Raw genomic sequence first — 26,240 nt, forward strand, 5'->3', positions numbered from 1 at the left:
TCAAATCACTGCTAATCACTGTTAGCCACGTCCGACTGTTAGCAACTCTACCGTATTTCTCCATTAATAGTTTATTCACAAAAAAGTAAAGTAAACTAAAAACAAATACAACGACACAACAAAAACGAAAAAAACAGATAGAAAAATAAAAACCAGACAAATGCCGGATAACACAAAACAAAACAAAGTCCTGTTGCAAGTGAGTCTCACAACTATTTCAACCCAGAGAAAAAAAACAAATTAAGCAAAGCAAAGCAGTAGTGGTGGTTCCTGCTCTCTGAGGACGACCAAGACATGCGTTAATGGCGGTTATAATATAAGAAACATGCATTAAATGAACTAGCATGGACTAGAGGTTACCTTGGCTGAACACGCAATGCTCCTTATCATTGGTCGCTGATGATAATGCACCGCAGCAAGTGACCAATCTCACCTGGGTTTCTGCAAGCTATTATCCTCATATACACACACTGGAGCAGCGCAGCACACAAGGACATCGTATGAAATACATAAGTAAGACTAAGTAATGCTAAAACTTAGCACACACCACAGACCTCAAGCAGGGAGAACAGGAACACCACGGTGAGCGGAAGAGGAAGCTTTCTGTTTATTTCTGGGGGACTGATTTGGAAACTCACCAGACTGGCCGCACAGTGCGGGTCAGCCAACTGCAGGAGGCGTTACAGTCGCTGCCTTAGCTCTGTTGAAACTCCACTGATTCTAAAGGTGGTGGATGAAATTGATATTGATTTATTTTTTGACTCTCTGGCTTCGACAGCAAACAAGCATATTTCCCAAAATGTCGACGAATCTCATTTTGCCACATGCATCTCTAACTGTAGCTGAAGGAGGGTTTACACTATATGACCTTACAGTAAAATGTATTGTCCAGCTGAGGTAGGTAAACAGAGTCCAGAGGGCTGATGGGATATGTTGTGTTTCCAGGAGCCCGACCGGCCCATGATGCCTGCTTTGAAGATGTCAATGCAGCAGGTAACGCTTTTGGGAACTGTGGGAAAGATGAACATGGCAACTACATGAAGTGTGAGAAAAGGTAAGAGATGCTGGTGACACATTATACCTTATCACACATTTAAAAAATATATTCTACTCTTTATTCTACTTAAAGGTTGAATATGGAGAATGAGCAGAACACCGCCATCTAGTGTCTCAAGATCGTAGTCGCAAGAACAAAAAATAATTCCTGGGTTGCCAGGTTCGTTGCAGAGTGTCTCAAGTGATCAGCCTGCACCATGTCAGTGATGACTCATACAGGGTAACCACTCATTTGGACTAATCAATTCATTTGACAACAGTATTTAACGTTAGCCAGTCTTCAACTGAAGTCTTTCTTTGAGTGCTGTGTAATCAATTATCTAGCTCTCAACCTTAAAGCATTCCTTGTTTCTGTAGCAACAGACAACCCTGGCAACCTGCAACGCCCAACGCTATTGGCTGCTACAATAGAAACAGAATGTAACAGAAAGCCATTGTCATACCTGTCAAGTGTGACTATGTGTGTGACTATGTTCACAGTGCAGGTCTTAACACACAATTCAGATTTATTGTTCAAATCTGATTTTTTGTTCTGCTGTTCACCTTACGTCTTTAAATGCGGCCTGTCTACAGATTGCAGTGTGAACAGGTCACGCTCCTGAAGTGACCCACATGCACAGTTGATCATTGATGACATCACACAGTAACGGTGTTTACGGAAGCGGACATGGAAACAGCAACCGGTATTGTAGGACTTTATGGCCCCGTGCGGACATTTCTCTAGAAATGTTATCGAAAACAGATCGGTTAAAATAACTCCATTCAAGTGTCCCCCCGAATACTAATGAGGTCTAAACTTCCCTCTCCAGCCTCTGGCCGCCTGCTTCACTGCTGTCCTCCATGTTTGTTTGGATTCTGTTCCTGGCTTCGGCCTGAGGCACACTTTTTTTTTCTATCAACTTTATTTGTCATTCATTTACACAACAGTGCAGCGCGGGTCACAATGACGTCAAAGTCCCATTACAATTTTAGAAATAGAAATAAATGAATGGGTTTCTATACATATACAGAACTAAATTCTAATCCTGCACAACAGCCAAATTTCTGCGATAAGGCGTTAACACTTGGTGTTTGTGCTTTGGCCAGAAGTCTGCCGGCCAATCAGCGCTCTGTGAGGAGCTACTGGCAGTTGAGAGGGGAGTGCAGGGGGGAGGGGGGTCGGAGACCATTTGTTAAAAAACAAAATGGCAGTTTCTAAAGACGTTGGCTTATATGCTGCCATAGCATCTTCTTCATTTGCTTGAGAGTTTGATAGATGGATGGTTCATTCAATCACCTGTCAGGTATGTTTTGAAAGCACCTGTGTGACTGTGTATATAATATAGCGTACACTTTACTTCAATATCTCTGATAATGATTTATCAGGTTTCTTCTGTGCTGGTACTGTCTGCTTCTCCAGTAGGTAATACACTGACTATGGAAAAGTACCGCATACAGTTCTACTTCAAAAACCCTGTTCTGTTGAAAATAAAAAGCAGTATTTGCTTAATTTAAGGTGAATTACATATGCTGCGGAGGTCAGGAACCATGGTTAGCCACTGGGACTAACTAGTTAACTGCTACTTCTGCTACCTCACCGGAAGTTCCACCCATAATCATTTCTACACTAAAAACCACATGAATAAGGTGGATAAGGCCATATTTTGCCAGATAGTGTCCGGCTTGCTCTGCTGCCCCCAAATGGCCCAAGACAAATAATTGCCGCTTTAATGAAACCATCTGGCGAGTCCGGTTACTGGTTTCTTACTGTCACAGTTCTATAGTCATATATTCATCATAAGAACATTTTGTTCTTCACAAATCTCAGCTGCTGTTAACAAGCACACTTCTGCTGAGTGTCTCATCATTCATCCAACATACAAACACTCTCACACAGAGTCAGGCCCTCTGTACACTGTCAACACAGGCCTCTGAGTTTACATGGCACAGTGCCAGAGCTAATTACTGGAGCCAAATTAGCTTTTAAACTATGTAAATGAGGCTCTGGATTAAAGTGGTTGACAGCTGCCTCGTATGATCCACCACTGCCCAAATCCATTATGGAGTCCCACAGGAGTCATTAGAGTGTTTTTCTGGCCACGGTGAGACAGAGAGCTGATTAAAGAATATGTAAATGCACTATCTACTGTTATTAAGACATGTGAATAATCTGCCCAGAGCTGCTATCTGCCCATCACTCTGTAATCCTCTCCATTTGTTTTACTTGAGATGGAGGTGATGTGTTTGGTGTGTGTGTGTTACCTGAATCTCTACATTTGTCAGGAAGATGTGGCTGTTGACAAAATAAAAGTTTTTTCTCCCTCTGTCAGTGTTGATAAGGCAACAACAGTATAGAAGCGTCCGACTGTGTAAAGAGCTGTGGAGCTGTGGGGATGAATGAGAAGCAGGTTGCTCCGGTTACCTGTGATAAGGAGCTGATTCTGAACTAAAGATGAAGGATTTCTAGCGCATATTTAGTCAATGAAGTGTACACACAGCAGTACATATTTCACCACTTTCTTTTGTGGCATTTTAGGGGAAGCTGAGCTTCCCTTGCAGTCTTAGAGCAATCGCCACTGCTCTCAACTCAAAATGCTTTCTTGTTTCTGTAGCAACAGACAACCCTGGCCACCAGCAACGCCCAACGCTATTGGCTGCAACAATGGAATCAGAAAGTCATTGTCAAACCCGTCAAAATCTTTTTAAATATTAATTCAGACTAAATATATTTGTTATGGAGAAGCAATACTTTCATTCTATACCCCTCTAAACGCCCCATGGGTGTATTATTGTTTAAAATATATCGTTTTTAATAAAGATTCTACATATTCAACCTTTAAATAATGAAATCTGGTTTGTATGGCGCTTTTTTTTCAATTTATCACATAAACGCCACCACAACAACCACCACCAGTATTGTAAAAAAGCCTACCATCATGATCTGGATCAGCTCGTAATTCACAACACAGATTCAGTGACAGAAGTCAAACTAAAAAACAGTACATCTGTCTATCCATCCTCCCTACTGCTCTACTGGAGCTGCTCAGTAGCCCCCCAGGTTCAGTGACCTTGTAGAGCTGTTTGACTGGAAAGCAGCGTTTCTAAAATTTAACATGGATCTCCAATGACTTTGGAGTGAAGGCTAAATGTTTTTTTTGTGTTTGCTTGTATCTCTGCCCAGAGATGCAAAGTGTGGTAAGATCCAGTGCCACAGTGCTGCCAAGAAGCCCAAAGGCACCAACGCCGTATCCATCGACACCACCATCAAGACGGACGGCATCGAGGTGAAGTGCCGTGGCACCTACGTATACAGCACCCAGGACGGTCAGGGCGACCTGCCCGACCCCGGCCTCGTCATGACCGGCACGAAGTGCGGAGAGGGAAAGGTTAGTCCACACCAGCCTGGGTTTCAAGTGATTTAATTCATTCAAATATTTATATTCTATGTTTTAACTGCACAATGGAATAAAGCTACAGTTTACATGAACAGTTAATCATTTTGGTGTGACACAGGCCTGTAACTCCAAGTGAATGAGGAGGATTGTTCTTGCACAGCATAGAGTGACCATAAGGTTCAGAATCAGCAATACTTTAATAATCCCAGGGGGAAATTATTTAAAAGGCTGGAGTAGTATCAGGCAGCGTGCAGCTCCGCGCATGCACCCTCAGGAGGAAACCGGGTTTTTGATCAATCCCAACATTTCACTCAACAATTACTGAACATGGCCACCTTCTGAGAACATGAACATGAACACCTGCCTGCTTTTTTGTTCTGCGATTGAAAAGTTTGCAGGGAGATGGCAACAGGCAGCATAAAAGACCAAATGTGATTCTGATGTGCACTGATTGTGCTCTATCTGTACACAGATGTACCAACGCTTCATCAGACCATTTTATTTGTATAGTCCCTTTCATACACAGGTAAACTCAGTGTGCTTTACAGTAAAACAAATAAGATAGAAAACACATAAAATACAGCCAACCATACAATACACACACACACACACACACACACACACACACACACACACACACTTATATTAATAAAATACAGCTCTTCATAACACCTTTCCATTTCCTCCAACCCTGTTTCTGAGTTCGTAAGCTTCAAAAAATGTAAATACAAACAGAATGTCATGATTTGCAAATAATTGAAACCCCATATTGAATTGAATTTAAATGTTGAAACTTTTTTGTTTTTTAATGATATGCCCATTTTGTATTTGATGCCTGCAAAAAAAGTTGTAACAATTGCAACAAAAGACTGGGAAAGCTGTGAAAAGCTAAAAGAAAACAACTGGTGGAACATCCCACAATCAATGAAGTTAACTGGCAACAGGTTAACAACATGACTGGGTATAAAAACAGCATCCAGAGAGGCTGAGTCTGAAGTAAAGATGGGGAGGAGTTCATCACTCTGTGAAAGGCTGCACTGGCAAACAGTACCACATTTTAAGATTTAATATTGTCTCTCAACTTAAATGTCAAAGAATTTCAGGAATTTATCATCAACAGTATATACTATGATTAAAAGAAATCTCTGTATCCAAGAAATAAAGCTAAAAAATCATTATTGGATGTTGTTGATGTTCATTCAAACTAGACAGATTCATCAGTGCATGGTCTCAGGAACACTTCCATAAACCATTGTCTGTGGACACAGTTCACTGCTGCATCCACACATGACAGTTGAAAATCTACCATGCAAACAGGGAAACCGTTTAGAAAACAGATCCAGAAACTCCAGCGCCTTCTCTGGGCCCGAGCTCATTTAAGATGGACTGAGGACAAGTCGAAATTCTTTTGGAAATCACCAGATTATCCAGTTTTTTATGTACACACAGTTCAAAGGCCAGCATCAATACGATATATATATATATATATATATGTTTGTCCTGCTTGTTTCAGCAGGACAAACCACATTCTGCACATGTTACAACAGCATGGCTCCGTATTTAAAAAATCCAGGTGCTAAAGTGGCCTGCCTGCAGTCCAGACTTGTAACCCACTAAAAATGTTTGGTGCATTATGAAAAGTAAAATATGACAAAGAAGACCCCTTGAAATGACCGCAATTGGTCTCATCAATTCCTAAACGCTTACAGAGTCTCTTTCAAAATTTGAAGCGTTGTCTTTGTGCTATTTTTACTTAAATATGGGGTTTCAAATCCTACACAGTGTCGCAATTTATTTGGAAACAGATCTCACGTATGGACTACAACAAGCACACACAAAGGCTACCCCCCCCACACACACACACACAAACACACACACACACACACACACACACAAACACACACACACACACACACAAACACACACACACACAAACACACAGAAAAGCATTGTATTACGGCTGCTTTTAAAATGAGATACACCTGCAGCAGATCTCAGGTCATTGGGCAGTTTGTTCCAGAGAACAGCACCATAGTGACTGAATGCACCTTCACCTGATTTAGTTTTAGTCCTGAGTACATTCAGGAGACAGGTGCTTGATGATCTGAGGAATCTGACAAAGTTATATGGCCCTTAAATCTTCTCTGTACAAGCTCTTCGACTTGATATTTTCACTTTGGAGATATAATTTAATTTATTAGGCAAAGATAGTCTTCAGTAGCCTGTGTTCCCATTGCAATTAATCACTAATATTCTCCTTCTGCATTAATATCAGGGCTTTATATTGGCCCACTTCATACAAAACTAAATGTCACACAGACCCAATACGCCTGTTCTGTATCGGGTGATTGTTTAAGGCACTTTTTTTAAAGCCAGATACTGAGTGGAATATATATTTCCAAGTAAACCCACCTACAGACACACAAAAATCATACAACATAAGGGCTGAATTATGCATGTGAAATACATATGTATGAATATGCACACACACACACACACACACACACACACATTCCAGCCCCCATTCCACCAGTAAATTCTATTTCTCTGTCTGTCTGTATTGCTTTCCCTATGCAGCACATTCCAGCCACTTGAAATCCATTCGATTTAATGTGCAGGCACACCGAAAGCACTGAATAGTGCTGCATGAGTAATATATTATAAATAGGCAGCAGAGAATATTGTCTGCCATCCAGCATGATAAATTTTGAGTCATCATATTGAACGGGTCTTTTCTCAGTAATAAACGCATACATGGCACAAAGCTGCTGCTTCTAATCACACAGTCACACAGTCACCTCCACTAAATTGATTCTGAGGCTAACAATAGTGACACAACAATAACAACAGGCAGAGAAGAGATAAAGACCTAATACAAATATTAATATTAGTGCTAATACAACTCAGTGATGGAGTACTACACAAACAAATGCTAAATTATGACCTACAACCAGACTAAAAAAGATACTTATTCCTGCTATTTTGTACCATTTTAGGACTTAGAGACTTTAGGACTTAGGACCTCATAACCAAGACCTGAGACTCAGTGTGATACCTGTGACTTGCAGCATTTCTATATTTGCTTATTTTTTACATAAATTAATCAAATAATAGTTTTCATGTTAATATTCACAGTTTTATCTTCATCTGGCACTAGATCAGTGTTAGTCCCTTTCACATAGCCTGTGCGTTGTGTGGCTTTGTGAACGGCACGGAGATGGAATGGGAGGAAAGATCTGTTGTGCCTCTGAGCTGGCAGAGGTGGTCCCAACAGCACTGAACCTCCATCGGTGTGAAAGGGAAAGCCGGGAGGACAGAACAGAGTTCAGGGTTATTCATAACTTACAGAATCATTACATGCAAATCTAAGATGTATTCAGAGAACTGGATCCAATGTTCGTGGCGGGGCCCTGTTCATTCCTATGAAAGCTGTTCAGTGTTAGCCTGGTGAGTCCATCCTGATCTCTGAGCTCCATTGTATTTTACTCTTAGATCAGTTTGGTAACGTGCAGAGGAGAAAATTTGGAGAAGTTTGACCAGCGACCGAACCAATCAGCGTTGGTATAGAGGTGGATTTGAGTGATGAAACGAGAAGAGACTGTTCAGTGTAAACAACATGGAGGCTTCCACAGATGAGATGAGCAGCTATGGAGCAGCAGCTCACTAACTCTTTGTTCTCTGGATCCTTCTGTTGAATATGGACCAGGCTCCTGTAATTGGGCCTTTGATCCGTAAATTCACGTTACACAAACAGCAAATATCCTTTACCCACATGTTTCCTTTCTGAGCTTTGCCTCCATGCTGTTAGTACGTAAATCAAATTTTTATATTAACATGGGTCATTTCACAGGGATTGTGGCGCTCGAAAAATATTCATCCATCGATTTACAGATGTCTCTTTTGCCATGTAAGTCAATGGGAAACATTTTTTTTTTCGGCCAGACAGCATCATCTGTTGCAATCAGGTGCATCGCTGGAAACAACCCCAAACCTCTTAGCCTTCTAATAAAAAAAACATAATGATAATGAAAATTGCCCAATACAGTAGAGTTTTATGTGCTTGCATTACCAGCAGCCACAGATGCAACATTGTAGCAGTGAAAACATTCGGACGTGTCCACACTGACTCAAACTTAAAGCAGACTGACTTGATAACTTCAGAATCAAACTTAAAGCAGACTGACTTGATAACTTCAGAATCAAACATAAAGCAGACTGACTTGATAACTTCAGAATCAAACTTAAAGCAGACTGACTTGATAACTTCAGAATCACACTAAAGCAGACTGACTTGATAACTTCAGAATCAAACTTAAAGCAGACTGACTTGATAACTTCAGAATCAAACTTAAAGCAGACTGACTTATAACTTGCCGGTGTTTCGGTTCAACAGTGACTCTGTTAACTGCAGACTTTCAGCGGAGTGCCTCTGCGGTTGCCGTAGTGACTGCAGATGATGAAAACAGGATTACATTTGAAGAGAGATACTCATAGACTGAATAAAAAGGAGATACTCTGAGATATGTTTTACTACACCAGGGGGACAGGTGGGTTAATCTCTGGGAATTTATTTTCCCACAACGGCATGGCTCTTCTAAAAAAGTTTTTTTTTTAAAGTGGTGAATAAAATTCTACGCACACGTGTTTACACAGCCAGGTTTCAAAGACAAATAGATTCATTTTTAAATTAATTAAGAGCGAGTCACTCTCTTCCTGTTTACTGTAACAACAACGAACATTTACACATTTACTCAAACAAAACTATAAAGACTGATCAGGGAGGTAACGTTATGTTTAACATTCATGAAAAACTAAACATAAAGGCATTCACCAGGACAGCTAACATTACCCATTCTCTTCTTGTTATAAATGTCAGGCCTGGCGAAATTAGGACTCAGATGCAGTCGGAGAACGAGTATGACAGGCTTTTATTATGAAGCACTTGTATCTCCTTCAGAGGAAGTGACAACAAAACGGCTTTAAAACTCTACCTCGTCAACAGACAGAGGAAAGACAAGAAAACAATAAACAGGGCTAGAAACTGAAAGTCGCTCCCGAAGGAGGTGAAACCAAAAACACTACACTGGTCTAATAATGAATAAACTAAGAAAAGTTACACCAACAGAAAATCACTCTTGAGGAGGAAAAGGACAAAAGGCTATTAAATTATCTACTCTACACTGTGCTGATAGTAATTACAATATCAAAACGCTCCACAAGGAGGGAGGAACAAAACAAAAGGCTATGGCTTTCTAGAAAACAAAGGGTTCACAACTAACCAAAAAACTTTATCAAAAATCAAAATCACTCTTCTTCAGAGGGATACAAGGAAACAGAAAAACAAGCAAGGCAATACTTATCAATTTTACAAAGGCAACTCTGTGGCAAGGCTGTGAAATGCTGGAGCTTCATGACAAGACGAAATACTCTGGCGACGTGACAGGGGAAGACAAGGACAATATATACACCAGGGAAGGGAGCACAGGTGGAAACAATCAGGGATTAGGGAAGACACCAGACCGGCGACACAAGAGGAAGGGCAAGTGACCTGAAACGAGAGGAGAGTTACTTTTCAAAATAAAACCATGAAATTCACAAGACAAAAAGCCCAAGACAGGACATTCCTCACCGCGGTGTGACAATAAACATCTCTGGTACTGTTGCAGAATCTCTGTGTGAAAAGGGCTACTGACTTAGTGTAGGAGTTAAGCCTGTGAATGTTCTCATTTGTCCAGGTCATCGTTATCAAGTCCAGTTACTTTTGACTGAAATTGTAGGAGTTAAGGTACAGTTACAAACAATAAATAAACAAAACATCACTCCAGCTTCGATGTCAGGGTTTTTTAAAATCAGTATTAGAGCAGCAGTAGAGACCAAATGTGTTTGGTCAAAGCAGATCAATAAACAACATTAGAAGCTGTAAAATCAAGTTTATAAAAGTAGTGATTTGGTCGTGATTTAAAACAGGATACTGCTGCCGCTAGGCCAATCTCCTCAGTCAGCCAGGTTGTTCCAAAGCCCAAGGGCACTGGAGAAGGCTGATCAAAGTCTGCAGGCTGTGTGTGAGTGTGCACTGTTTTCTTTAACACAGTATGTGATCATTCTGCTTGTGTTGCCACAGGTGTGCAGAGACCGCCGATGCCAAAATGCCTCTTTTACCGAGCTGGAGACTTGCATTGTTCGCTGTCACGGGAAAGGGGTACGCACGCACACACACACACACACACACACACAACCATACAGAGCCATGCAACAGACTCAACTCACTTAGCTCCTGGGCACAGCTCCCTAATCTTATTGTCACACTGTGTCCTTGGGCAGAGGTAGAGCTCTGCAGCTCTGTCACCAACTTTGTCGTAAAAGGCAGGAAAATAGATGGCTGGAATACAACAGCAAGTGAAGTGATGAACTATTCATTGGAGCAGTACAAGCAAGCCTGAGGCAGATAAGGAGGAGCCATACATAGTTTATGAGTCAGTAACCAAGCTCTGGAGTGGAGTGTTGGGGGCTTAAACACTTGTTACTTTAAGAGAAGATGGTGATGCAGATAGGACTTATGTATCAGGGAACTCTGACTTCTGAAAACATTGTTGAATGGTTTATTGATATGATATGATTATCTTATAATGGAAAGCCACCAAACATAACCTTAGACTTCTATGTAAAAACTACTGAAAATAATTTGAACAGCATATGCTGGTATAGAGGATGGATGGATGGGCGGATGGATGGATGGGTGGATGGATGGACAGATGGGTGGATGGACGGATGGATGGACGGATGGATGGATGGACGGACGGATGGATGGATGGACGGATGGATGGTCGGATGGATAGATGGATGGACGGATGGGTGGATGGATGGATGGATGGACGGATGGATGGATGCATGCACAGGCATCAACACACAGGAAATAGAAAATAGAACACTGGCTTCTGCTGTGGCAGATGTGGGATCACTGTCCCACTGCTACGACTATGGTCTAAAGTACATTTAGGGCGTGTTCAGCTCCTCTATTGTTAGTTACAGGTCACATATTCTGGGTGCAGAGTAAAGAACAAGGGGCAAAGGGCTTGTATTTAATCTTCTAATGAATCATGCATATGTTTTGGGTGAAACATGAATTTGTGTCTTTTATTTAACTTTTTAAACTTATTTAAGCTGTAAACAATGTCTCAGACTACTGGTTTACATGAATAACTGCAGTGAATATACTAAGAATGGACAGAGAAAATGTAAATTATTTCCCAAACAGGGGTTCGGTGCGAAGATAGGATACATTTTAAGATAAGATACACTTTATTGTCCTTGGAGGGAAATTTGTCTTGGACTCCAATGCTGTCACGTAAAGCTGCTTTACATAAAATAAATACAAATACAAATACAGACAATGCATACATATAGGCCACATGCCACACACCCTCCCTCCCTACCTGCTGTTTTACACTATGGGTCATGGTCAGTAGTACTATTTCACAATTAGTTTGGCCCTGGGGGCATTAATGATCCGTATTAAGGTGGGCAAAAATGGATTCCTAAAGGGAAGAGGAGGTACCTTACAGTCTGAACAGGGTTCACGTGATTGTGTGTGTGTGTGTGTGTGTGTGTGTGTGTGTGTGTGTGTGTGTGTGTGGGGGGGGGGGGGGTAGTGGTAGTTGTGGATTTGTGGATTTGTGGTTGTGTACTATCTGATGGATGATCACCCACGTGTTTCAAAGTTAACCAAGCCACTCAAAATTATTAAGTTAATTAAATGAATTATTTGTGATTGACGAAAGTAGGAAATCTGTCAGATTTGACCCGAACACGTCAGAAAGGCTAAAACAGTCAGTGTCATCTCCCATTCCCTGTAAACGCTGGTGCCCTGCTATTTTAACAGCAGATTTGAAACATTAGAAAGGTGAGCGGCTTTCTTCTGAGGAAAGTGATCTGGTGGATCTTTCTCTGTCTCACAGTCCTCAGTCCCATCAACAACTCCATTTGACTGCATATGAGCAAATACACCGTTAACCTTTTGAGGTGAGGGGGAGCTCACCAGCCCTCTGAAGAGCATAGAAGCTCCATGCTACATTTGCTGCTGTACTAGCATTACACACCTAAATATACAACCAAACTGCAGCAGTGAGTGGGATTTTGAGTAAAGTAACTTTTAAATGTTTTATTTTCCAACGTTATGAAAGTACAAAGCTAAATCTGTGGAGTAATCTTTTAATGTAGCTAGCAAAAGATATGTATTTAAGTAGCTCAATTTGTTTCAGTTAGAAAGAACCAGTTCCTTCTGCACGGCTGTCCTGGCCCCTGATTTTAGCTCTGTATCAGAACTAATCTCTGTCCACATTAACACTGTACACTGACCATGTACAGTGGGCATACGCGGTGGACACAGGAAGCAGATTTTTGAATGTTACTCTGTTAAAATCATGGATGTGTAAATTGAAAATACAAAAAGTATTTCACAGAAATAACAACAATGGTGAAAAGTAAGAGCAGAGATTTATTTGCTCGGGCCGATGATGAGATGGAACTGTTACTCAAAGTAACATGAATATAAGGTGGTAACTGGTTGAACACACAGAACGGGAATCATTCTCAAACGTCTCCATTTCTGCCCGTCCAGACTAAAACACAACTCTGAGTTTTCAAACTTTAACGAACATGTCATCACCACACACAAACGTGCACAACAAAGACTACATCATATGCAAACTGAAATCACTGTCTATGGCCCCCTACCTACTCTTACTGCTCTACAAAAGCATCATCCAACCCATCCTCTCGTACTGTTCCCCGTGCTTCTTCACCCTGCTCACTGTCAGAAACAAACTCCAAATCTCACCCACAGCAGCTAAGATACTCAGCCTCCCCACCCCCCCCTTTTTCTTTTTTTTTAATGTATGCAGCCGTGGAAAAGAGAACCGATTTGTGTGAAAACAATTATCCCCTTGGGGACAATGAAGAACCTAACCTAAACTAACCTAGCGTTTCCAAACATCTCGGAAACATCGGCAGTAGTAGTTAGCATTGTCTGTATTTACTTACACTTTATTTTGTGCTCTGTGTACATAAGGCAATCTTAATTTACATTATTTGTGTTGGCGTTTCAAACAGCAAATAGAAAAGCTGCCATAAACTTTGTGTAAGTTGATAATAATAGTTGTATAAGAATAGATATATAGACTGAATTTGATACAGTAAACATACTATACTGAGTGAAGAGTTCAGTAGGTCCACTGGCAATAGCTCATTTTGCCATTTTGAAGCTAGAATGAATTGGTAAGTTAGGTTGTGATTTATTTTGTCATTTTTCTATAAACAGTATGGTTCCACTGAGCTCAGGAAAAAACACAGCAGCGTAATGCAATATGCCAGTTTCCATTAATGTTCCACCAGTATTGCTTTTTGATAGCTGAGGGGTTTCTGGCCGAAGCTGCTGACATGCTTTTATCTGTGGTGTAATATTTGTAAAGCCACAAGAAAATGTAACCTGGGTTTGTTTCACTTTTCAGAATTGAACATTTCACAGTTTTCCCCTCAGTCCCCTCCCTGTCTTGTTTTTCCAAGCCTCAGTGTCTCCAGAGTGAATACATGCGAGCCAGTCTGAGACACTGATGGAAGCAGTTGGATTGGTCTCTGTTTAATGCTGTATTACAGCTTAATTACAAAGTTCAAACTCAAAGTTCCAACTTTATTAGTTTGGCTAGTGGTTTGTCCCACTAAAATCTCACAGAGCTCAGTCAAACATCATAAAGATATTTTAAAATATATTGTGATTCTCTATTATAGAGAGGTAGACAGGTCTCTGCAGATACATCAGAAAGGGTCCTTAAAGGGGATCTCAAGCCTGAGTGAGCAGGCTATTGTAAGTGAGGGACAGCTGAGATAGCAAAACTGGTAGCTGTAGCTTACAAGGAAGGCTGTGGGAAGTGAGTTTTGGTTGGGGGTGTTGTAGTGGGGGGGTCACATTACGCACACAGAAACAAACAAAGTAACCGTCTGCTAAGGTAACAAATGTTGCTGTATAGCCTTGCACCAAAATTGACGGTGAAAACACATGAAATATAAAACTGTTGAACACCCAAATAAGTCAAATAAAACTTAATAATTGACGCTTCTGACATGGGTGCCATTCTGGCTAAGACAACCGTATCGCACAGCATTTTAGATAACGACGAATCTCATCAATCCCTAGGGCTTTGCCACTGTGGAGTTGTTTGACTACCTCAGTGACTTCCGCCAGGGATATTGACAATGATTCCCCATCAGCCTCCAGCTCTGCCTCTACAAAAGCGGGCGTGTAAGTTGGATTAAGGAGTTCCTCAAAGTGCTCCTTCCACCGCCCGATTACCTCATCAGCTGAGGTCACCAGCATCCCGTCCTTACTGTAAACAGCTTGGACGGTTCCCCGTTTCCCCCTCCTGAGATGTCGAATGGTTTTCCAGAGGCACCTTCATGCCGCCCGAAAGTCCTTCTCCATGACTTCTCCGAACTCCTCCCACACACGCTGCTTTGCCTCTGACACAGCAGAGGCTGCAGCCCTTCTGGCCTGTCGGTACCTTGCAACTGCCTCCGGAGTCTTCTGGGATAACATATCCCGGAAGGCCTCCTTCTTCAGTCGGACAGCTTCCCTGACCACCATTGTCCACCATAGTGTTCGAGGATTACCGCCCCTTGAGGCACCTAAGACCTTGAGGCTACAGCTCACCGCTGCAGCTTCAGCAATGGTGGCTTTGAACATTGCCCACTCAAGTTCAAAGCCCCCAACCTCCGCAGGGATGCCAGAAAAGCTCCGCCGGAGGTGTGAGTTGAAGATCTCTTGGACAAGGGCCTCCTCCAGAGGTTCCCAGTTCACCAGCACTACTCCTTTGGGCTTACCTGGTCTGTCCAGAATCTTCCCCCATCCTCTGACCCAACTCATCACCAGATGGTGATCAGTTGACAGCTCTGCCCCTCTCTTCACTCGAGTGTCCAAAACATACGGCCTCAGATCAGATGATACACTGGCAGATGTTGACAGTAAAATGTAGCGGTGGAGTTACCGATACTGATAATGCTGGTATGGGTATAAGTATCAGCAAGTACCCAAGTCAGTGCACTGATCCAATATCAAGTAATTTAGCCCCAAAAATAATCTAAGTACTGTCACACTAGATAATAAAAGAAAGTTCTTTGGTATTTATTTGTTCATGTTTTACAAAGGGTTTAACCTGAAGGCCATACAACAAATATAATGACCATGTCACATCCATACAGGGTTAATCGTATAGAGCTGTAAAAAAAAAAAATGTTAAATGCTGTATTTACATATGTATAACAACCTTTTTTCAATGCACGGCTTTCACAGCGGCCCGATACAGTTCAGGTATGTGAATCTGTATTGGAAAGGAAAAAAATGGTATCAGAACATCTCTAGATCAAAGTGCTACTGCTGACTAGATCATTAGCAGGGGACACTCCCCAGTGAATATCTGATTCAGCAAGACAAAGTGCAGGACAAGACGTCTGAGGCACAGAGACATTAGCTGGAAAGGTATAAAGAAAGTATTTGGCTCCTTTTGTTATGTCTTACGGTGCATTCCTTTAACCTTGAAAGTGATAGCTGGGAATGACATCACACCTGAGTTGACCACATTCCATTTAAAAAGTCAGAAAATTATTATATTAAATGGGTTAGCAAGGTTAGCTGAGCAATACCAGCTGATAACAATGCATTATTCTGTATAATTGTAGGGTCTTACAAACACAATACAAAAACAAATTTCCAACTGGGAACTCAGAAATTCTGACTTCTGAGTTTAAGTGGACCACATTGGGTTGCCACTTTTGTTTGTTTTACTCAAAAGACAAACATTATATCTGGAGCTATAGCAGACAAAACATGCAATTTAATTGAAAATGTTCTAAACCCTGCACCTAACAATTGTACGCTCATATCTAAGCAATTGTAGTCTGGTACGGCAGGCCCGTCCAGCAGGCCGCCCGTACTCACGCCAAAGCCATGTGCATTGAAAATATATTAAGGGTAATTCTCTTAATCCATAGAGTTTGTAGGGTTAGAAATGGTGTTATTGACTCACCAATAAGTGTAAGGAATTGATTAAATAGGGTATTTGTCACTACCCTTAGCATGACTGGCTTACTACCTACAGTAGTAACCTAGAATTAGTTTCAAGACCAAGAGTTAACAAATCATTAGCTAACTAATTTTGGTGTGGTTACAGTAGGAATTATACAAAGCCCTGTTCAGGACTGACAAATGCAGTGCAATGTAAAAGCCATTTCTCACCAGTGGGATGTGAGAATGCAGTGTGGTAATACAGACAATTCACTTGTGAATTTTCTCGATGACAACCAATGTTTGGCGTTACAAAGTAACAACTTAGAGTACTCAGGTTACTTTTTTTTTATTCAAGTTTTCAGTTATTTAGCTGTGTTTTCAAATAAGTAATCCATTGATTTTAATCCACGTATTTTAGTATTTCCCTGTAAGAACCACTGAACTACCACCACATGCTCATGTCACTGGAGGAGACGGGTGGAGAGAGAATCTTGGCAGACACTGAAATGGCAGATCATGTCATCTCACTGCCCTTACTGCCACGGCAGAGCTGGACTTAAATCATCAAAATACAGTATCTCTTTAATAAAGAGCTGAAAATGAGATATTGCCTATGTTACTCATGTTATGAACCTGCAAGGTTACAGATTTTGAGCTGTGGAGGGGCTACAGTGTGTCACAATTCACATGAAGTTGGGACGTTGTTGTAAAACATAAATAAAAACAGAATACAATAATTTGCGAATCATGTTCAACCTATATTCAACTGAATACACTACAAAGACAAGATATTGAATATTCAAACTAATAAACTTAATTGTTTTTTGCAAATATTCACTCAGTTTGAATTTGATGCCTGCAACACATGTGATGAAAGTGAAAGATGAGCAGGTGAACAGGTTCATTGTAAACAGGGTCGTTATTAGGCTCAGTCATCTATAGTCCATAATATCATCAAAAGATTCAGAGAAAATGGAGAAATCTGTAAGCAGCGAGGCCAAAAAAAGCAACATTGAGTAGCTTGACCTTCGATCTCTCAGGCGATACTGCATTAAAAAGCAACATCATTTTGTGAAGGACATTACCATGTGTGCTCTTGCCTCTGTCCCAGCTTTTTTTGGAACGTGTTGCAGGCCTCAAATTCAAACTAAGTGCATGTTTGCAAAAAAACTATAAAGTTTATTAGTTTGAACATTAAATATCTTGTCTTTGTAGTGTATTCAATTGAATATAAGTTGAAAAAGATTTGCAAATCATTGTATTCTGTTTTTATTTTACGTTTTACACAACATCCCAACAGCCATTATTCCAGTGAACCAGCACGCACAATACCAGGAGCCCCCCTAAGTGGATTATAGCTATCATAGCTATCATGTCAAAATGCTGTTAACAGGTCTAATAACTGACTAGCACAAGCATGTTCCCTGCTGGCTAACGTGTTAGCGGTTAGCTGCACAGTAATTCATCATTAATCTCCATGTCACCAAGCTTCTAGCGCCACATATTTTGCCAAGATGTGCGGATAAAGTTTGGTGTCCAACTTGACCAGGCCTTAAAAAAGATAAAAAGTTTTGACTACAGGACACTTTCATACATAATGTATATAACCCTAGCTGGCGTGGCCTAGTTTGTGTTGTGACCATGAGCGTTTGAAGCGAACCCAGCCTGGACAAACATTTCACACATCAGAAGTTTTTAAAGACTCGTCTTTGTTTACCCCATCTACTGTATGAGGAGTGGGCTTACCAGCCATTGTTATTTGATTAGGATTTAAAATATTATGAGCGGGGAGAAAAACATCAGACATATTCTCTGCTCCTTTAATCCCCTTCTCCTTCTATCCTCACTATGTTGTTTCATGCTGTTTGTCCCTTTTTTGTTTGTTCCTCTCAGTGTAACAGTAGATGAATAATGGAAGTGGCTTTGAGTCAGGATTATTCTAAATAGACGGTTTTTCCTTCCCCCAGCTTAGGGTCCCCTCCTGTGTTAGGATGTGCTTCCTTTTGTTTTTTTAATTTAGCATTATCATATGACTCATATTGATCCTCGGGCATTTGGAGTGCGCTGGATGTCCATGCAAATAAACAGAAATAATAAGCAGGGGAAGTATACTCGAGAGCACTACTGATCTGCTTCTTTTAAAAACGTATACAGGCGATTTTCATGAAACAAGCTCAAAACACAATTAGTTCTGAACTAATATGATGACGGTGTGTTGAAATCCAGGTCGCGGCATTTCACATTGTATAGATTCGCCCTTCTTAACTTTGTATGATATAGAAATGCCTTCAGTACATGCTCTCCTAAAGCTTAAAAAGAAAATCACACCCAAAACACACAGCTGAAGTCAACAGCTGTGTGCCCTTCATGTCGACCAAGTGCTAATGGGGTAAATAGGCATTCTAATCACTGATGGGATAATTATATCTGGATATAATTGGAGCATGGCAGTATGTTCTCCTTCATTTAGGGGTGGTGAATTACACAAGATGTCTGGAGATATTAATCAAGTTGAAATGCTAATCTCGCGCTAAAAGTTTTCTAAAAGTTTAAAACAAGTTAATTAAAAACTCTTGGAGGGGATTCAATGCCACGTAGTGAAATTAAAGGACTGTCTCCCAGCTCAGGTCACATTTCGACTCTTTGTCTCAAAGATGGCGCAATACTGGTACATACTCAAAGGTCTGTTGGGATTAAATGGCTAGCAGTATTTTCTATTCTGTATGGTAATTATTAGGATGGAGAGGGGGATTGACCCTACATTTCAGCAAGTTTCTTTCTTTTTTTATATGGACCCTCCCCTTAACTATTAGAGAAATTGTAACACCCTCCCCCTGAAATCTTTTTAAAAGGCCTTTTTGTGCTTTATATCTGGACAGTACAGTAGACAGGAGACAAGAGAGAGAGAGAGGGGGGCGACATGGCCCATGTCACGTGACCAGTGGCACACGCAAAAGCGATGTTTTTCATGTAACTTAGTTACGTTTTGTGTTTTGTGGAACTGGCATATCTGCACATTCGATGTTGCCACCTGCATGCCTATATTTCAGTACTTGCACCAAAGGCAGGCAATGGGTGCAAGCAAGGGTTTTTTTCTGCTTGTCTGCTGGAGGGGAGCTGAACAACTGATGAGTGTGCTGCCAGTCCACTCACCAAACACATTTAAAGCGCCGTTAAATGTCTGAATGACCTCCGGCCGGTGGCCCTCACCTCTCTTGTGATGAAGGCCATGGAGAGGATCATAAAACAACGCATCATCAGGGAAACCCACTCCCAGATGGACCCGCTCCAATTCGCCTATCGAGCTGGCAGGGGCGTCGACGATGCAAAAACATTCATTATAGACACTGTTCACAAACACCTGGAGCGCCCCAACACCGCAGCCAGACTCCTGTTTGCTGACTTCTCCTCTGCATTTAATACCATGCAGCCCCACATCCTGGCTGACAAACTCTCAGCCCTCTTTCACCTGGACCAACTGCTAATCCTGTGGATACTGGACTTCCTGACCAACCGTTCACAGAGAGTCCTGGTCAACAGCACCTTCTCCGACCTCCAACACACCTCAACCGGCTCCCCTCAGGGCTGTGTGCTCTCACCTCTGCTCTTCATCCTCTACACCGATGACTGCAGAACCACACAGCCTAACTGTCATCTGGTGAAGTACGCTGACGACACCGTCCTCCTGTCTCTGCTGTCAGGCCCATCTCTGCACCACGGACCAGCTCTCCAGGAGTTTGTGGAGTGGTGTGACAGCTCCTGCCTGGAACTGAATGTCAACAAAACCAAAGACATGGTGGTGACCTTCTCCAACAAGCAGAGGGAACTGGCTGCATCAGCAAACACTGTGATCCACGGGAAGCCTGTCGAAGCAGTTGAGGAGTACAGGTACCTGGGCACCATCTTCGACAGCCTGCTGAAATTCTCCTCCAACACAGAGGAGATTCTCAGGAAATGTCAGCAGCGGAAATACCTCCTTAGGAAGCTCAATTCCTTTGGAGTCAGCAAGAACATCCTCCTGACCTTTTACTACTCCTTCATCGAGAGCATCATCACGTTCTCCATCACATGCTGGTTCTACTCCACCAGCCTCCAGAACAGAAACCGCCTGCAGAGCGTCGCCACTGTCTGTTCTAAGATCATTGGACTTCCTGTTAGAACTCTATCGACCATTCACGAGCAGCAGACACTCAGGTTAGCTGGTCAGATCATGCAGGACCCCTCTCACGCTCTCTTCTCAGCGTTTGAGTGGCTCCCCTCAGGACGCCGTCTTCGCTGTCCCTGCTGCCGGACACAGAGGAGAAGAGCAACCTTCATCCCCAGGGCTGTCCAGCTCCTCAACTCCTGACCCCTCTGACCATCCCCCTCCCCACTCCTGACACCCTCCCCTGGACACTTCACCCCCCCCCCCCCCCCCACTCCAGACACCCTCCCTGGACACCGCACCCCCCTCTCCCCCCCGGACACCCCTCCCTTCACCCCTCCTCCTCCCCTCTCCAGACATCCTCCCTGGACACCATCACCATCACCCCCCCTCCCCACCCCTGACACCTTCCCTGGACACCTTCACCCCCTGGACACCCCCCCCCCCCCCCCCCCCCCGGACACTCACCGGACATGTGAACTGGCTATCTACCTCCACTCCTGTCCTCAAAGCTGTGAACTACTGGTTGATTCACAATTCCACTTATTCTGTTCACTCTGTTTATAATGATACTGGACTGTTGCACTACGCCACTTATTTATTCTGTTATTATGTTCACACTTATTCTGTTACTCTGTTCTTACTGGTCCACTTGATTGATTCTGTTAGTTATGTTAATTTATGGTATTAATGCACTGCTCCACTTTTTTGTGTTATCAGGTCTTATATTGTATCCATGACAGCACTATGGTCACTTTATTTTTCAGTATTCATCTGTTACACAGAGCTAGCATATACTTAGACTGCTGTTTTCCCGCCATGCACCACCATCACTTTATTATTCACTTTATTATTTAGCTTACAGTTATATATTATATTTATACTCTATTACTGCACTATAGTTCTGTTACGTCTGCTCATTATTACACACATGTATCATGTCTGACCTCATCTGGATCTGATCACTGTCCACTTATATCTTTTCTGCACTACAGTTCTGTTTATACCTGTTTCAACAGTCTACTGCATGTTTACATTGTTTACATCATAAACACCCGTTCACATGTCTGCTTACAGCATATACACACATGTCTTTCTACATCTCACGCCGACGATGTTCTCTGTATCTAACCTGTACTAACACACTAACATCCTGACACTTATCCTACCTGTACTAACACACTAACATCCTGACACTTACTCTTCTTTTACACTTTATTCTTGTGTTAGGTTAAAATGTTTTTTGTATAATTGCACTGTCGTGATTTGCTGCTCTGTGTGCCTTGAATTGCCCCCCGGGGACAAATAAAGTTTTTTGAATTGAATTGAATTGAACACCACTTTGTTGTGGTCATGAACGTTGGCGTTCAACCGAGGTATTAGTGTCGTGCTCAGCGGTCAATTGCAACATTTCCTACATAAAGATATTAAAAGGGATAACTCTTCTGTACAGTGCAGCAAACATGTCTGTGGTCTCATGGTTTTCAGTGTATGCTGGTGCAGGTTGGAAAGCAACTGGAGGCATGAGGTCTAGAGCTGCAGCTAAGCAGTTATGATATTAGCTGTATGACACTGCTTTATTGCTTTGTTGAAACTGTGGTAGGGTATAGTTCAAACAGCAGCATATGAGTGTTTGTACTAACATGATTAAAACACACATTTATTATGGATTATGTGTAATCCAAAATAAATAATAGTAATAGAAAAACTAATTGTATTGTGCTCTGTCACATAATACTTAGCAAATCAGCAGTTAATCAATTGATCAATAACTTTTCTGCTCACAATGGGCCTCATTTATCAATCTTGCGTGAAAACAGGCGCAGATCTGAGCGCAGAATTGTTCGTAGGACAGGACCCACTTATTATTTATGAAACATTCGTATCTGACCAATCTCAGCGTACGAATGAGCGGGCCTTGATAAATGCGGCGGCTGAATTCGATCGTCATTAACATGTTACGCCCTTAAATATTCCTGGTTCGGAGGCCTCGCCCACTGAGGTCAAACATGGAGAGGAGAAACACTGTGAAGAAAAGACACTTTTCCGACACACAGATCGGCATCCTGACATCCGAGATGGAGCAAAATAAAGATGTGCTTTTTGGCAGTCTTAAGAGTGGAATAAAAGGGGCCCATAAAAACGCTGTATGGAAAAGAATAACGGAGGCAGTCAACCCGAAGCAGCGCTCCACTGTGACCCGAGTGCGCCTGTGCGCACTGTTGGACAGGTGTTGTGCCGTATTAAGCACCCCTGCCGTGAAATGCACCCCCTCGCATTATAGGTGATATTCTGGATCAGAAGGCTGTTGTTTCCACCTATAGGAGTAGCTTATATACAGGTAACCACATTAAAGCACACACTTTTGAACCTATTAATTGCAAGAAAAGCTGGGATTATATTTAGGAAACGCTCAGTCAAATACATTCAACTTGCTCAAAAGATCCATTTCATTCATTTTGTAATTATGGCTGCAGTATATTTCCACAGCACATACAAAAAGTGTTGTTTTGTGTTCGCTATTATCTAAGTTTGTGATTTTGACTGTAAGTAACCAATGGTCTGGCCGTTGTGGGTTAGCTGTATATAAACTACTCCTATAGGTGGAAACAACAGCCTTCTGATCCAGAATATCACCTATAATGCGAGGGGGTGCATTTCACGGCAGGGGTGCTGAATACGGCACAACAGCGGCGCTCTTGCTCTGTAGCGGGGTTTGCCAGCGGGGTTATTAGGTATTCCGTAAGAGGATAACCTTTGTCACCTAGAAGAACCATACCAAGATGTTAATCATCTGATACCTTGTTTAATTTAATGCAATTTATCGAGGGTAGCCACCAACCCAGGAGATGTCTTTGGCTCTGCAGTGCGTCTTGCTGCAGCCGCGCGCCAACACATTCATTCATTAATTCAGTGTCGGGGTCGCAAATCACCTGTACATTTATCGAGTGGTAGTTTTGGCGATTGATGAATGCGTAATCATTCATGGACGGTGCCTTCAGACGCTCATTAGTACAATAAATTGCTCTAACCACAATTTTTTTTTTTATTCGTTTTAAGAATCTATTTATAACTGTTCTTAATATACGACTGCTTATGCTTAATGAAAGCTGAGGTTTGTTCATTATTTTCAGACAGATTTTGCTGTGCTGCACCGCAAATCCACAGGCTCAAATTTGCGTACACGACCTCAGACCAGACGTGAGATTTGATCGTAGCTCCCGCTCACGTCCAAATTGATAAATGCCGACGTTTGCCAGGAAATGGTCGTACGCACGTTTTTCTGCCATACGTTCGTTTGATAAATGAGAGCCAATGAACCTAGTACCTCTGGGGCCCTGATGGATTAGGGACCTCATGGCAGTTTTGCCCAGATGAACTCCCAGATGAAGCCAGACCTGAGGAGAAAGGAAGTACACACTCCAGTTCAAACATACATTCTACCAGCCTGTGAATGTTCTCATTCGTCCAGGTCATCGTTATCCTCAAAGCAATTTCAGTCAAAAACAACTGGACTGGTTGTTTGTCTAGGAAGACGTTTCACCTCTCATCCAAGAGGTTTCATCAGTTCATGTACGCATCTGACCAGGCTGGGACTGGTCCAACTAACTGGTGTGGAGATCCAGGTATTTAACCTCTCACAAGGCCGATGATGTCACTGACACCCTTTGTGCTCCAAGTGCCCACGCCCGTCGTTAGAGTGACAGTCGTTGGTGGGCAGTTGGTTTCGACTTCGTTAGTGCTCTATTGAGTCTGAACGACAGTCGTTGGGGTCACCCGGGCCATGTGTGAACAGTTGTCTTTTGAGGTTAGATTGTTGAATCTCCTGGGAAGGGATGAAAGGGCGGCATTGTAAATTGGAGATAAGTGGTGTCTCAGACCCCCTCCTCTGTTTAGCGATGGTTTCTCTACTTTTACATAGATGGCTTCTTTTACTCCTCTTTCAAACCATCTGTCCTCTCTGTCCAAGATTTGGACATTGACACAGTGACATCATCGGCCTTGTGAGAGGTTAAATACCTGGATCTCCACACCAGTTAGTTTGACCAGTCCCAGCCTGGTCAGATGCGTACATGAACTGATGAAGCCTCTTGGATGAGAGGTGAAATGTCTTCCTAGACAAACAACCAGTCCAGTTGTTTTTGACTGAAATTGCTTTGAGGATACATTCTACCACTTTTTTTTTCAGAAACAAAAAATAAAATAAAATTGTACATAGAAAAGTACATTATATACAAAAAATGGAAACACAAATGTAAGACATCATTGCTTATAATGTCAGTGTTCTGCAGTGAATAACATTATTAACATTATATGTAAAGGTAGAGGAAGGAAAATCCCATTAAAACACATGCAGTGCCAGTCTATAATAAACATGAAATGAGTGCTTCTTATTTGGCTGGTACACCTCCAGGCACACACAGACAGGATTATACTTCCACTGAACCACAAATCACATTAACAAATGCCTTGTGGTGTACGTGCGTGCGTGTGTCTGCTTTCTGTTAAGACAATTTCTTTAAAAAAATGTAAAAAGGAGTCGTGCAGTAATATTATAGGTAAGGACATTTACAATTCTATTGTTTATTTCATTGACCCACAACTAGGGTTTGTCAAAAAAATTGATACTCGGAAAATAATGATTACTAAAAATTAGTATCAGATTAGATAAAAAACTTAAATATTGATACGCTGGTTCATTACGTTAACAACACTGAGCTGACTGAACACAGCCAGAGCTGCTGCTGGAGGACCTTTGCTACAGATTTTAGTAGAAAATTAAGAAATCAAAAGGATTCAGACAATCCGCTAGCATCTGATAATAAACTGTAACGTTCACGACGGAGCTAAGCAGCTAACATCATCAGTGCTGCCCGTCTTATGTTTAGAGATGTTTATTTAACAGGATGACACAATAACGTGTCTGAAAAGTCGACCAACAACGAGACAGAAACAGTAGCAGCTGCTTTACCATCTCTATTTAATCAGCAGAGATAATATGGAGCCAAGTCAGCAGAAACCATAGACTGTATAAAAAAATGGACGTAGCCTCTCCCTCGAGGTCCATTCTCTCAATTTGATCCAATCATATTCGCCTCTGGGAGCCGCCATCTTGTCAGACTTTGACTCCGCCTCTTTTCCTCTTACCAAAAAGGGCATTGATGTGACGTTGGGGGAAGGGAGATACTTCCATCTGGCTGACGTTTGCTGAATTAGCCACATTAACTCCACCACCTGTGAGCTAGGCTAACAGCACACGCTACTAGATAAACGGGAGGTGGAGTCAATGTTGAGATTATTTTCCGGGAGAGAACGGGAGTCATTTTTTTTAATTTTGTAACAGAAACAGGATTTTTCAGACGGCACACAGCACTCCATGTCTCGAGCGGAGATTACACAGGCTACGTTAGTAATATGTCAGTTTACTGGAAAACACACTGGCTCTGAGAGTGAAGTGCAGGCAGCATTTATGATCTCTGATTTAAACTTATATTCAACACAGTACCATGCTCATAGACTGTAAAACACGGTCCCTCATGGCCAGTATCCTCCAGGTGCTTCAGATTAGCAACTAGTGTATGTTAGAGATGCACCGATCCGAGTATCAGCT

General features: G+C 41.9%; 1 protein-coding gene across 1 annotated transcript in view; it reads left to right on the forward strand.

The window, feature by feature from the left end:
- The window catches only part of adam19a (ADAM metallopeptidase domain 19a), a 266,602-nt gene that overhangs the window by 221,573 nt on the left and 18,789 nt on the right, over window positions 1-26,240 (forward strand). Inside the window, exons 15-17 of the mRNA XM_083937316.1 lie at window positions 946-1,054; window positions 4,217-4,421; window positions 10,552-10,629. Coding sequence (XP_083793442.1) covers window positions 946-1,054; window positions 4,217-4,421; window positions 10,552-10,629 — 392 coding nt within the window. The remainder of the gene's footprint in view (window positions 1-945; window positions 1,055-4,216; window positions 4,422-10,551; window positions 10,630-26,240) is intronic.

The sequence above is a fragment of the Echiichthys vipera genome, assembly GCF_963691815.1.
Source record: "Echiichthys vipera genome assembly, chromosome: 22".
NCBI lineage: Eukaryota > Metazoa > Chordata > Actinopteri > Perciformes > Trachinidae > Echiichthys > Echiichthys vipera.